The 13,532-nt window shown below is 33.2% G+C and overlaps 1 protein-coding gene and 1 long non-coding RNA gene across 3 annotated transcripts; one reads left to right on the forward strand and one right to left on the reverse strand.

Moving 5' to 3' along the window:
* The first annotated feature begins 401 nt into the window (after nucleotides 1-401).
* LOC137712864 (UPF0481 protein At3g47200) lies at nucleotides 402-2,799 on the forward strand. The gene is made up of 2 exons (XM_068452041.2): nucleotides 402-2,320; nucleotides 2,482-2,799. The coding sequence occupies exon 1, from the start codon at nucleotides 583-585 to the stop codon at nucleotides 1,951-1,953; it is 1,371 nt and encodes a 456-aa protein (XP_068308142.2). The 5' UTR covers nucleotides 402-582; the 3' UTR covers nucleotides 1,954-2,320; nucleotides 2,482-2,799.
* Nucleotides 2,800-2,842: 43 nt separating this feature from the next.
* On the reverse strand, nucleotides 2,843-4,574 carry LOC137713974 (uncharacterized). Of its 2 annotated transcripts, XR_011065348.2 has the most exons (3): nucleotides 4,251-4,574; nucleotides 3,722-3,866; nucleotides 2,843-3,142 (listed from the first exon to the last, which is right to left on the reverse strand). It is a non-coding gene; the product is annotated as an uncharacterized LOC137713974 (long non-coding RNA). The 2 variants fall into 2 exon arrangements; XR_015955848.1 differs by lacking the exon at nucleotides 2,843-3,142 and having other exon boundaries at nucleotides 3,413-3,866.
* Between the last annotated feature and the right edge of the window lie 8,958 nt (nucleotides 4,575-13,532).

Raw genomic sequence — 13,532 nt, forward strand, 5'->3', positions numbered from 1 at the left:
GATTATTCGTTTTTATATTTAAAATACACTAATAATTCATCCATATACAAATAGTTATAATATATTTGTTTTCTTGACCCTTAGGTTTTTGGGGCATTAGATTCTCGCCAATAAATACGTTATCCAAGCCGGTAATTTCGCCTACTCTTCTTGTTTCCAGTTGGGACCTTTTGTAATTAAATTTTTTATTTGTCGGACCTTTTGTAATTAGTCTTGAAAGCATTAAGAAAAAGCCATGAAAGGAGCACTATACTATAATTTAAATAACACGTCGAACAGCTTTGTAAAAGTTCCGCGTGCTTGCAAAGTTGCAAAGATAATGAGTCATGACATTGACTTCCCACTAGTCCACAATAATGCACCTTTCCTTATAACATTAAATAACTTCTCAATTAACGATAGAGGTTACAGAAAAGCCACATATAAAATAAATGCAGAAGATTTGATCTTTAATAATACAGTCTTTAATCCGTGTGCATAAAGTATCGTTGCATCGGGTGCAGAAGGTTTAATCTCTAATAATAGTCTAATTGCACCCAAGTTTTCATATTCACGAACTTGTAGAGAGAAAGAGAGAGAGAGATGGCTTGCAGTGACGGCATCAAAGCAGTAGCAGAGCAAAATTGTACTGCTGAAGAAGTGGTGATTGATATCGACGAATCTGTAGCTGCTATGCGAAGTCGTCTTGAGCAAAACAGACGAGGAATTCCAACAACAAAAAATAGGAGATCTGTGTGCATATACAAAGTTCCTCCCGGCCTCACCGGAATCAGCCCAAAATCCATTCAGCCTGAAATCGTCTCCATCGGGCCATACCACCGCGGCAAAAAGGAATTATCGGAATTCGAGAGCTACAAATGGTGGTTTCTTGACGGCCTCCTTTGGCGAACAAAGCGCGACCTAAAAGACTACATAGGAGCCATGAGCAGGTTGGAGGAAAGCACGAGAAGTTGCTATTCCGACCACCAGGAGTTGAGCGTTAGCGAATTTGTTGAAATGATGGTTCTTGATGGGTGCTTTATCATTGAGTTTTTTCGATATGTTTGTGAAAGTAGTGACGATGATCACGTTGTTGATGAAAATGATCGGGATGGCAACCCCATCTTAGCCATGCCATGGTTGATTCCAATTCTCATGAGGGACCTCCTCAAGCTTGAAAATCAACTCCCCTTCTTCATCCTCGAAAGATTATTCGACATCTCATCGGATCATCGTAAGGGTGGGGATCCACTAAGCCTTCTTGCGGTTAAGTTCTTCAGTAACTCATTGCCTAGGCCTCCTGAAGTCCTTAAAAACTCAAGAATGATGGAGGCCGAGCACTTGCTTGACTTGTTTCACTTAACCTTCCTTCCACTCCAAGGCACTTCAAATGATCAGTACTCTTCTCAAAAGTTATGTCATCCATCCTTGAAGTCAATCCAGTGTACCACAGAACTACGATCCTCAGGGATCAAGTTCAAGGCACGCAAAGCAGCGGACAGCTTCTTGGAGATCAATTTCCGAAATTGGGTTGTAGATATCCCACCTTTAACCATCAATGACTTCACCACTACTTTCATCATCAATTGCTTGGCCTTAGAACAATGTCGCCAATACACAGGTACGTGGTTCAGCACTTATATTACTTTCATGAGCTGTCTCCTGACTTCTACTAGAGATGTCAAGTTACTATGTTCTGATGGGATCATCAGTACCGGCTTCTCACTGAACGACCAAAGCGTAGCTGAGCTGTTCAGAAAGTTGGGGGAAAATGTCGGCTTAGAAATAAGAGACTGCTACCTTTCCAAGCAATTCAGAGATGTGGAGTCCTACTACAGCAGCCACTGGGCTACTCTCATGCGGACCTATTTTGGCAGGCCATGGTCCTTCATTTCAGTTTTTTACGCCTTCATCCTCCTTGTCCTCGTAGGTGCCCAAACTGCTATGGCCATCATGAGCTACTACAACAATTAAAAGAACATGAAGAGAAAATTGCATGCGCCGAGTATGTATGTTGAAATTTTGACAAGGTAGAGGAGAAAGAACACTGGTGATATTTGAAGATACGTGATTTGTCTGCTTGATTTGCTGGACCTGTAGTAATCTCTTCAATATTTTGGTAAAGGGGGCTCCTTTAGCTACTCAAGGTTTTGAAGAAAGTCTTGCTCATAACATTTTGTGGCCGAACTTCGTTTAGTCATCGACCTTTATAAAAACTGATCTGTGATAGATCAGTTATAGTTTTGGGCGTGCGGCAAGTGCCCTAGATTCTGAGTCCAAGTATTGAAGGCATGCACATCAAGGCATACATTGAAAGATCATATGCCATGGATTCTTGATGGTAAGTATCGTATGCATTTATTCATTTAGGAAAATAAATTAATTCAATTCAAATATTTTGTTTAAAGAAAACATCAGAAAACTGCTTAGCTAAAGAACTGCATCTTCTTTTTGAAACGTAAAATGACAATTTTTTATAACTTTAATGGATTTTGGTTTTAGGTCAATCAACACCAGTGGCGTATCCATGGGGTATGAGCGTGCAGAACAGAGGAAGAAGAAAACAAGGAATAAAAATGTCTGAAAGTGTTTTTGAGTTGTGTTCTTGAGAATGAATCAATCAAACGAGAAATTTCAGCCTGACACTCAAAAAGTGTTTTTGAGTTTAAAACTCTGGATTTGAGTTGAATACCAAGTGGGCCTTTAGGCTCTTGTAAATAGTTTGAGGATCAAATTGAAACTCAAGTCATAATTTAGCGGTCAATGCTCCAATTCATTTTATGTATAAATGCATTTTGAGTGGTAAGGCCAATGTCCCTCGATTGAGTGTATATTTTTTATATTTTGTGATAGGATTCACAAGGAAAAAAGCCTGTGCGATTCCGCGGGTTTACAACTCTAGTTACACATAATTACAAAAAATGTTTTTAATTCTACTACTACATATATACAACCATACTCACAATACTATTTACGCATATACTAATCAGCATTTTAAACTATGTTAAATGGGGAGAGTTTTACCTCAGTACAAAACTTGATAAAATTAAACAAATCCCCATGTCATTGTCCCTTATAAACTGGGCTGAATGCTGCACATGGACCGTCAATTTCCACCGCAAAGAAGGGATTCTCCATCGTCACCACAATTGGTGTTCTATTCCTATGAAAATTACCCAAACCCATACACCCTCCCACAATCTAAGCAATCGATATAAATTTGAAAATAAAAATGGGGGAAATTAATAGATAATCAAATTTACTTGAGGAGATGAAGAGTGCATTTAAACTAAAAAGAAGTTGACAGAGGCATAACAATAAAAATCAAAAGATGCTTCTTTTCAGCTGAACAACCTAATTTGGTTGAAAACCAAAGGTTTTTGCTGGGTCCAGTGCTCATCATTCACTAATACTTGTAAAACCAACAAAAGGGTGATTTCGCATTCTCCATAATTATATTTTAATGCCAATATTCATAGCTAATATACAAAGTTACCACTAACAGATTGTTCAAAGCATCAATATCCCAATATGAATCTGAACTGAAAGACGGTACCCAAAACTCAGTACCTACATCCTTTGTGAGTCCCAACACTCTCAAATGCATATATTTTTCAACATATCCAGGCAAACCCAAAACTGGAAACTAAATTTGTACCCAAAAACATTCAAAAGCAAATTACATTCACAACGTCAACCGAAATCAGTAAAGAAGAGCAATATTAGCAAAATCGAGTACTACCTCAGACGGAATCCCCTTTTCGAAAGTGCTCTGCCCGTTTATGAACCCTTTAATGGCTACACATATGCCATCCAGAGTCTCCAGAGTGAAAATATTGAATCTTTTACTTATTGGTGCAGACGAAAACTCTGTCCTGGCTTCGTGCCTTGAAATGCAACATAACAATTAACAATTAAATCCTTCAAAAACAGAATTATAAACTCAAATGGCGAGTGGCTTCTGGTTCTGCAAGGTTATTTCTTTGACTGCTGTAGGTATGCGAAACCAAGCGTAAAAGAAATGGAGCATGTTCACAAAATAACCCAGATGAAAACCCCAAAAAATCAGAAGAAAGAAGACCCAAAAAAAAAAAATACACGTTCCTAAATTTCTTGTTGGGGTTTTATCAGAAATTTGTTAATAAAAATCAAATTCGAATCCAAACTACAATTCCAAAATAATCAGAGCATACAAATTTAATAACCCAAAAAGTTAATGAAAGCAAACCTATTTCAATTCCACTATAATCCGGAATACCAAATAAGCTTACCTTCAATTTGGAAAACGTTGCGGAGACCAGTGATGCAGGAAGATTCAGAGTTCAATCCATACCTTCAACACTTGATAGTGAAGTCGCGAGGGTTTAGATTAGGCGTGAAAGGTTGTGAAATTGAATTTGTTGGTTGTAAGATTTGATGGGGGCTTTGCGATGGCAGTGGGTGTGAGGGTTTAGATTGGGTGTGAGAACTTGGGAAATCGAATTTGCTGGTGTGACATTTTGAGGGGGAGGGTTTTGCAATGGCTGTGAACAAAACAAAAAGGCAGCGAGGGTTTCGGTCACTGAGAAGGTAAACCGATTAGAGAGGAGACGACACGCACAAAATATGACAGCGCACTATCATATAAAAGCAACACGTATATTCTGGCTTTTTAGTCATTTCACTGTGCTTAAAAACAGTATTTTTCATTTTTTCTCATTGCGCTGTAATATATAATAATTTGTATCGTAGAAATTTGTTTAATGTCTTGTAAATTTTGTTGTTTTGCATGTGTTTTAAAAAGCAAATGTTAGCATGCAAAATATTTAAGCAAGAATTTTAATTGAACAAGGTTAAAAATTAGCTTAAGATCCAACCCACCCCATCTTCAAATCCTAGATACGCCCCTGATTAATACTTGCAATATTATGAATGTATAGTTATGTTTGTCTTGATATTCCACAATCATTATATTAAAAACCAATATTACATGAGGGCTTAGGTTGTTTACAAAAACAAATGAGGTCTTATGTTTGAATCACAAGTTCGATATCAATTTATTCCTCTACTCCTTACTGAAAATCTATTGTTAGTATAAAAAAATTCAAGATTAGATGTGACTAATTTTAATGTAATAAAATAAAAACTGCATCATATAATAAGGGTGGGTTAGGTTTTATTCGGTTCGGTTTTTTGCCAAAATCAAAAACCAAATCATAATTATTGTTTGGTTCGATTCGGTTTGGTTCAAATTTAGTTCGAGCTTTTTTTTTTTTTTTTTTTTTTAAATTTCTAATATGCAAAATATTATAAATATCATTCATCTTTAATTTCTAATAGGTCTCCCAGAAGGACCAGAAAACATCTCATTGCTGGACGGAAAAAGAACAATCTATTTAAACATATGTCTTTACTTTTTTCTTTTTAGGCGAACTTTCCTTTAAACATGGATTAATTACAGAAATTAGTAGAAATCAAGACCCCAATACCAATAGGGTTCATGCCAAACTAAAGATCAATAGATACACATATCAAAGCAAGAACAATGAGCAAAAATTTACAATATACTCAGCTCATTAGAAGCCGAAATCAACATGCAATTCGCAAAGCAATTACATCGCGAGTTTCCAGTGCCTCGACGGAACCCAGCAAGCATGCAACTTAGCTCAGATTTTAGGTCAGGTCCAAACGCCAAAAGAGGAAGGATTCCGCTCAACTTCTTCTCGACACCGCAAATGAGTGCCACGACGCCAGCCCCAACTCCACCAGGTTCACGAACACCCAAACCCTAAAAAAGAAAAAAAAAAACAAAAAATCCAAACGAGCCCTTAGGCTTTGTCTCCAGATAAACCTTAAACTTATAAAAATGCATTATAATGAGAAGAATACAATCTAGCTAATTCCTCTTCCTACTTTCTCTTTTTGTTTTATATTTTTATTTTCAACACAACGAATGTCGATCATACTTTCTTATTCATTCCATTTTTCCTAAGCAGAAGCTATGGAGTTAAAATGTAATTTCTTTGGGCAAAACAACTTGTCTATTTAAAGTGACTCTTAGATTTTTGATAATTTGTTCAAGGGTAACACTAATTCTCGTTGGAGATTATCATAAATCTTTGCTGGCCAATATTCGTCATCTTTGACAAGCTTTACTACTCACAACAGTAAACATATATATCGGAAGGCAAATATAACTATAAATGTTCTTAGGGTAGAGAATATCGGTTGTTTAAAAATAAAATAAAAATCAAAGTCAGGCTATGAGCAATCTTTGTATCTGGTTTTGTCTTCTTAAAAGTATTGTGCATAGGCATCCCTAAACCATGAAAATTAAGGACTGGTTTGGTATTGCTGTGCTTTGAAAAAAGACTGCTTCAGTTGTGCTGTGAGAATAAGCAGCTGTGAAATAAAGCAGCATAGTGTTTGGTAAACTTTTTTTGTAAAAGTGCTTTTGAAAAAAAAAAAAAAAAAAAAAAAAAAAGCAGTATTATAGTGTTTGATAAACTTTTATGTAAAACAGATGTGAAAAAAGCTAGTTTTTCAAAGCTAGGTCTTGCAACTTTGTGTTTTTGGCTTTTTTTCACCCAAAACTATGAAAGAAGATGAAGCTGAATGTTTACCAAACATAAAAAAGCTCCCAACTTTTTTTTATAACCACTTTTTTCAAAATCACCTCAGTACCAAATTAGGGCTAAATACTATTTTAATAGTTTCGATCAAGATCTATTATGAAATATCATGGTATAAGGTGTGGTGTTGTGTGCTTGTGTGAGAAGTTCAATAGTAATTTATTTTATAGAAAACTAGATTTCAATCCCTAAATAAGATGAAGTTTAGAAAAATGTCTTATAAAAGATTAAAATTTGATTTTAGTCCCTAGACTATATTTTAATGCCAGCATATGTATGCACTCTCTCTTTTTTATTTATAATTTTATGGTGTTCATAAATTAAATTTTATGAACATATTATAAATTTTAATTCTCATTATGGTGAATATCTTATATAAGAAAATATTTTGTAGAGATTTATCAATACACTTATGTTTTTGCATATTTTTTTATGTGCCACTAATTTCATTACAATATATTTAGGTACGAACATTTTGGTACACTAGATTAGTATAATATGTTTAAGTATAGACATTTTGGTACACTAGTTTAGTATAATATATTTAGGTACCGACATTTCGGTACACTAGTTTAGTATCATATATATAGTTATGTATGAAATTTTTGGTACAATTATTTTTTTGCATATTTTCTTATGTGCCACCAATTCACTACAATATATTTAGGTACACACATTTCAATACACTAATTTAGTAAAATATATTATGATACGGACATTTAGGTACACTAATTATAGGAAGTTAAATAAAATTAATGAATTAAAATGTGTATAATAATGAATTTAAATTTAATGTAATGACATTAATTAAATAAGATATCTATTAAATATTAAAACAAAAATATAATATGAATATGAATTAAGTACACATTAAGGGATTAAAATCAATATCCAATCTAACGCCAAGTTTTTATTAAATTTTAATCTTCTTGAAAGATTAAAGTTCAAAAACCCCTTATTTTATTAACTTTTGTAAATATATCGTTGTATAAGAGAAGAAAGATAAGAATAAGAAAACATGTACAAAGTATATATATTCAAATTAAGTGTTTCAAATATATATATATATAGATAAACTTTTGATACACATTTTTGTAAGGCCCACTTTGTAATATATTACAACGATCCAAACCATCTATCTTTTAGGTTTTCTCTTAAAGATCATGTCTAACAAAAATCACTCATCTCTGAAACCACATGACCGTTGGATTAAGGTTTTAATGTTTCTTTGTAAGATCAATTTTATCGATTTTCTTCACCGCAAATAAATTATTCGAATCGTTTAAATAAAAACGTGTGTCCAAAGTTTTGTAAAAAAGTGGTGCCACGAATAAGGACAGACTCGTTGCACTGTTTTTTTATATTTTATTTTATATTAACTTAGTCTAACATATTTTATATTTCTGCGCTGTATCGGAGAAATAGGATCCTCATGGGATGAAGATTGCAGACGCTAATGTATACACACAAACAGTTTTATATTATAAAAGAGTATTACTCCGCGTATAATGCGAGCAATACCAGTTTCTTTGAAACTCCATGGCATTGATAAAACATTACTTAAACATGAATGATCCTATGCGATCCTATATTTTTTATTAGATCTTATCGTCTGGATGGAAGTTGGTCGTGATTGTCCGTCTCCTATGATCTAGACGTTGCTGCTGCTTCTTTTTGAGTAATATTCTCGTTAGGTATATGATTGGGAGAACACATTTGTAGACTACATCTAAATTATCTTTTTAATAAAAAATTGATTTTTCACGAAAGCTTATTGTCTTTTATATATTCAGAGTGACTCTTAGATTTTCATAAATTTGATCCACGGTTAACACTAATCGTCCTTCGAGATTATCGTATATGTTTGCTGGCCAATATTCGACGTCTTTTACAAGGCTTTATTAAGATTCATTATTCACAACCTTCAACATATATATGGTGAGACAAATATTGTTGTATGTGGTTTGTGGTCTTGAAATTATGTTATGATAATAAGCTTTCAAATGGTGCACTCTTGTGTTTTATTTTTTCAAAAATTAAAAAGAAATCATCTCGCTTTATTTACCCTACTTATAAAATTTTATTAGTGGTTTTCACTAGCTAAACAATTAAGGTTCCATTTGAAAATACTTCTTTAAGAATCACTTCTTAAGTAACAATGCTTCCATTAGAAGCACCAAGATATTTTTAATAAAAATTGCAAGTGCTTCTTGAAAAAGACTTGAAGTGCTTCTTGAAAAAGACTTGAAGTGCTTCTTGAAAGAAACACATAACTAGCGCCTTTTGACCCCAAAACCACTTTTAACTTTTTAACCAAACATGGTTAGACTAGCATTTGGTGATCTAGCTAAAAGTGGTTTTAATTATTTCAAAAACACTTATAGACAGACCGTGTATTACACTTACTAGTAAGTGGAATATTTAAGGTTCGACTCGCTTAGATCATGGGTTTGATACCTAACTATAGCTAACCCATTTTGTGGTTTAGACAAAGTCCCCTATCTCCATGTCGTTTTTTGTATACAACGATATTCTAAAAAGGGAAGAGAATTGGGCTTAGGCCATATCAAACTCAACATAAACATAATAGGTTGTTGCCCTTTATTTGAGTTTAACTCGAAACATCTTACTTATAATTGAAGATGCATACTAGATCGTAAAATTAGTTGGTAATAACGTTTATAATGGTTTTGAAAAATACTCGAAAGTATATATTTTCTCACATGAAAAATACTGTAGTTTAATAGTTTTGGATCAGATTAATTAAAAAAATATCAACATGGTATAAGGTGTTGTGTGGTGTGCGCGAGAGAGGGGAGCAAATACTAGCAGATATTTAAGTTTTTTGTTACAGTTTAACTTGCATATATAATTATATATGTATGGCACTCTTGACAGAACAAGAACTCCTACACTATGTTTTTTTTTTTTTTTTTGTTATAGTGGGACTTTTCAACTGCTTATGGAAAAAATAGCTAGATTTAACTTTCGACACAATTAAGTCTTTAAATATAATTTAAATTTAGATATAATTTCAAAACTGATATATATATTTAGGTGTCAAGCATCCCAGCACCCATTTTTGAATTTGTTTGTGTCGTAGTTAATAAGTTATTAATTCTTTAATTTCGTGTGAATCATTCTTAGTCCTTGGCCTCAAAATATGACCAATTATGTTGTACAAGATTTTGGGTGAAAAGGCAGAATGCTACAATTTCTGGTTTCACGTGGTCCGGTTCATTGTTCATGTCACTTGCCGTCCTTAGTCACTTAACAGCTAACCTTAAACAGCTTATTCTACTATAAGTTATTTTATATTTTTTCGGTCACAACTTATTATTTTGTCAATGCTTATGGTTTTCTCTCCCATGTATAATATACATAATCAACGATAAGAACTCTAAAGTAAAATGGGATATATATATATATATAAGTGTTATTGACACTCAAAAAATCTCATTTTACACTCTTCACAAGCGTATTTTTCTTTCTAAATATAGAAAGTTTGGAGTATAGAATGAGATTTTTAGAATGCCAATAACAATTCCCTATATATATATACACACACACATATATATAAGTATAGGTTTTGATTGTTGTTAAGGGAATATGGTTTTACAAAGAAACACTAAACTGTTAATCCAAATGTCATATGGTTTCAGATTTTGATGATTTTTTATAGACATGATATTTGAGGGAAAACTTAAAAGATAGAAGATTCGGATTGTAAAAATACATTACAAAGTGAGTCCCCATATATATAGGAGTGAATCTGTAACACCATTTTTTAACCCAACTTTTGACATAAGCTTTTGTGTGGAGCCCACTCCTTAATATATTTTAATAATCTGAACTGTATGCCATTTAATGTTATGGTATGGTGGTATTCATCTTCACTTGTAAGTGAAAAGTATCTTAAGTTCAATTCTCGCCAAAGGCGAATTTGAACCACATTATTGCTAGCCTATTGTGAGGCTAAACCTACCCATCTCCCTCTTATTGTAGATAATATCGTTTGTTCAAAAAAAAAAAAATTAGAATTGTCTATCTTTTTAGAACATCATTCATAAGTCATCCTTGCAAAAACTAGACAATCCGAACTATCTATCTTTTAAAACATGATTTATAGGTCATCCGTGTAAAAATTAGATAAATACAAAACTATTAAAATATCCATTTGTAGTGAAGGAAATTGACAAATACAGTTCTAAAAAGAAACCCTTAATCCAATGATCATATGGTTTTGGATATGGTCTCGGATTTGAGTATTTTTAGTAGACATGATTTTTTAGGGAAGATCTAAAAGATAAACATTTGGGAACATTGAAATACATTACGGATTGCGCCCACAAAAATCTATGTCAAAAGTTGTGTCACGGATATATATATGGTACAAGAGACAATTGAGGAATCCAAAATTACATACTAAAAATGTTTTGTTGACTCACACCAACAATCCCGCTCAAGTTGGTGCATAAATATCTCCAAAGCCCAATTTGTCAAGTTAGTCATTAAACACTCCAGTAGAAACTCCATGGGTTGGAACATCTATCAGTTGCTCTTCCATCCTCAAGAATGAAATTCCATGGGTTGGTGCATAGATATCTCCAAAGTTCAATTTGTCAAGTTAGTCATTATCCATAAGTTCGATATCAATTTATTCCTCTATTACTTGCTATAAATCTATTGTTGTATAAAAAAATTCAATATTAGATGTGACTAATTTACTGTAATGAAACAAAAACTGTATCAAATAATAAGGGTAGGTTCGATTTTATTCGCTTCAGTTTTTTACCAAAATCGAAAATCGAATCACAATTACTGTTTAGTTCGATTTGGTTTGGTTCGAGTTATTTATTTTTTTTAAATTTCTGATATGCATAATATTATGAATATCATTCATCTTTAATTTCTAATAGGTCTCCCAGAAAACCCACATCTCATTGCTGGAAGGAAAAAGAAGAATCTATTTAAACACTTGTGTTTTATTTTTTTTTCTTTTTTCAGAACTTTCCTTTAAATATGGACTAATTACAGAAATTAGTACAAACCATGACCCCAATACCAATAGGGTTCATGCCAAACTAAAGATCAATAGACACACATCAAAGCAAGAACAATGAGCAAAAATTTACAACATACCCAGCTCATTAGAAGCCGAAATCAACATGCAATTCGCAAAGCAATTACATCGCGAGTTTCCAGTGCCTCAACGGAACCCAGCAAGCATGCAACTTAGCTCAGATTTTAGGTCAGAACCAAACGCCAAAAGAGGAAGGATTCCGCTCAACTTCTTCTCGACACCGAAATGAGATTATGAGCGCCACGACGCCAGCCCCAACTTCACCAGGTTCACGAACACCCAAACCCAAACAAACAAAACAAAAAAAAAAAATCCAAACGAAGGCTTTGTCTCCAGATAAACGTAAACTTATAAAAATGCATTATAATTAATGAGAAGAATACAATCTAGCTAATTTCTCTTCCTACTTTCTCTTTTGTCTCTTTTTATTTCACATTTTGTTTTCAAAACAACGAATGTCGGTTGTGCTTTCTTATTCATTCCATTTTTCCTAAGCAGAAGCTTTGGAGTTAAAATTGGAATTTCTTTGGATAATAAAGGTCAGGCGATGAGCAATCTTTGAATCTGGCTTTGCATGTGGTTTTAGAAGTATTAATTGTGTATGGGCATCCCTAAACCATGGAAATTAAATACTATAGTTTCGATCAAGATCAGTTACGAGATATCATGGTATAAGGTGTGGTGTTGTGTGCGTGTGTGAGAGACGGTAGCAAATATACTAGCACAAAAATCACTCATCTCTGAAACCATATGACGGTTGGAAAAAAGTATCAGGGTTTCTTTGTAAAATCATATTCTTTGATAAACTTCACTACAAATAAATGATTCAAATTGTTTAAATACATTACAAAGTAGGCTCTACAAAAACGTGTGTCAAAAGTTATGTAAAAAAATAGTGCCACACATAGAGGCAAACCCGTTGCATTATTTTTTTTATTTTATATTAAGTTAGTCTAACATTTTTATAGTTCTGCGCTGTATCGGAGAAATAGGATCCTCATGGGATGAAGATTGCGGACGGTAATATATATACACACAGGCAAACAGTTTTATATTACAAAAGAGTGTTACTCCGCGTATAATGCGAATAATGACAGTTTCTCTGAAACTCCATGGCATTGATAAAACATTACTTAAACATGAACGATCCAATATGATCCTATATTTTTGTTCAGATCTTATCGTCTGGATGGAAGTTGGTCGTGATTGTCCATCTCCCATGATCTAGACGTTGCTGCTTCTTCTTCTTGAGTAATATTCGGATTAGGGTGATGATACGAAGATCATATTTTGTAGACTACATCTAAATTGTTTCTCTAATAAAAATTTGATTTTCCACGAAAGCTTATTGTCATTATATATTGAGAGTGACTTATATTTTCATAAATTTGATCCACGGTTAACACTAATCCTCCTTCGAGATTATCATATATGTTTGCTGGCCAATATTCGGCGTCTTTTACAAGGCTTTATTAATATTCACAACCTTGAACATATATATGGTGAGACAAATTAGTATTGTTGTATGTGGTTTTGTGGTCTTGAAATTATTTTATATATGATAATAAGCATTCAAATGGTGCACTCTTGTATTTTATTTTTTCAATAATTAAAAAGAAATCATCTCGCTTTATTTACCCCACTTATAAAATTCGATTAGTGGTTTTCACTAGCTCAACGATTAATTAAGGATCTGTTTGAAAATTCTTTAGTAACAATGGTTCCATTAGAAGCCTAAGATATTTTTAATAAAAAATGCAAGTGCTTCTTGGAAAAGACTTGAAGTGTTTATTAAAAGAAACACATAACTAGTGTCTTTTTTAATCCAAAAGCACTTTTAACTTTTTAACCAAACATGG

Source organism: Pyrus communis, chromosome 14 (genome assembly GCF_041283825.1).
Source record: "Pyrus communis isolate YQ-2024b chromosome 14, ASM4128382v1, whole genome shotgun sequence".
Classification (NCBI taxonomy): domain Eukaryota; kingdom Viridiplantae; phylum Streptophyta; class Magnoliopsida; order Rosales; family Rosaceae; genus Pyrus; species Pyrus communis.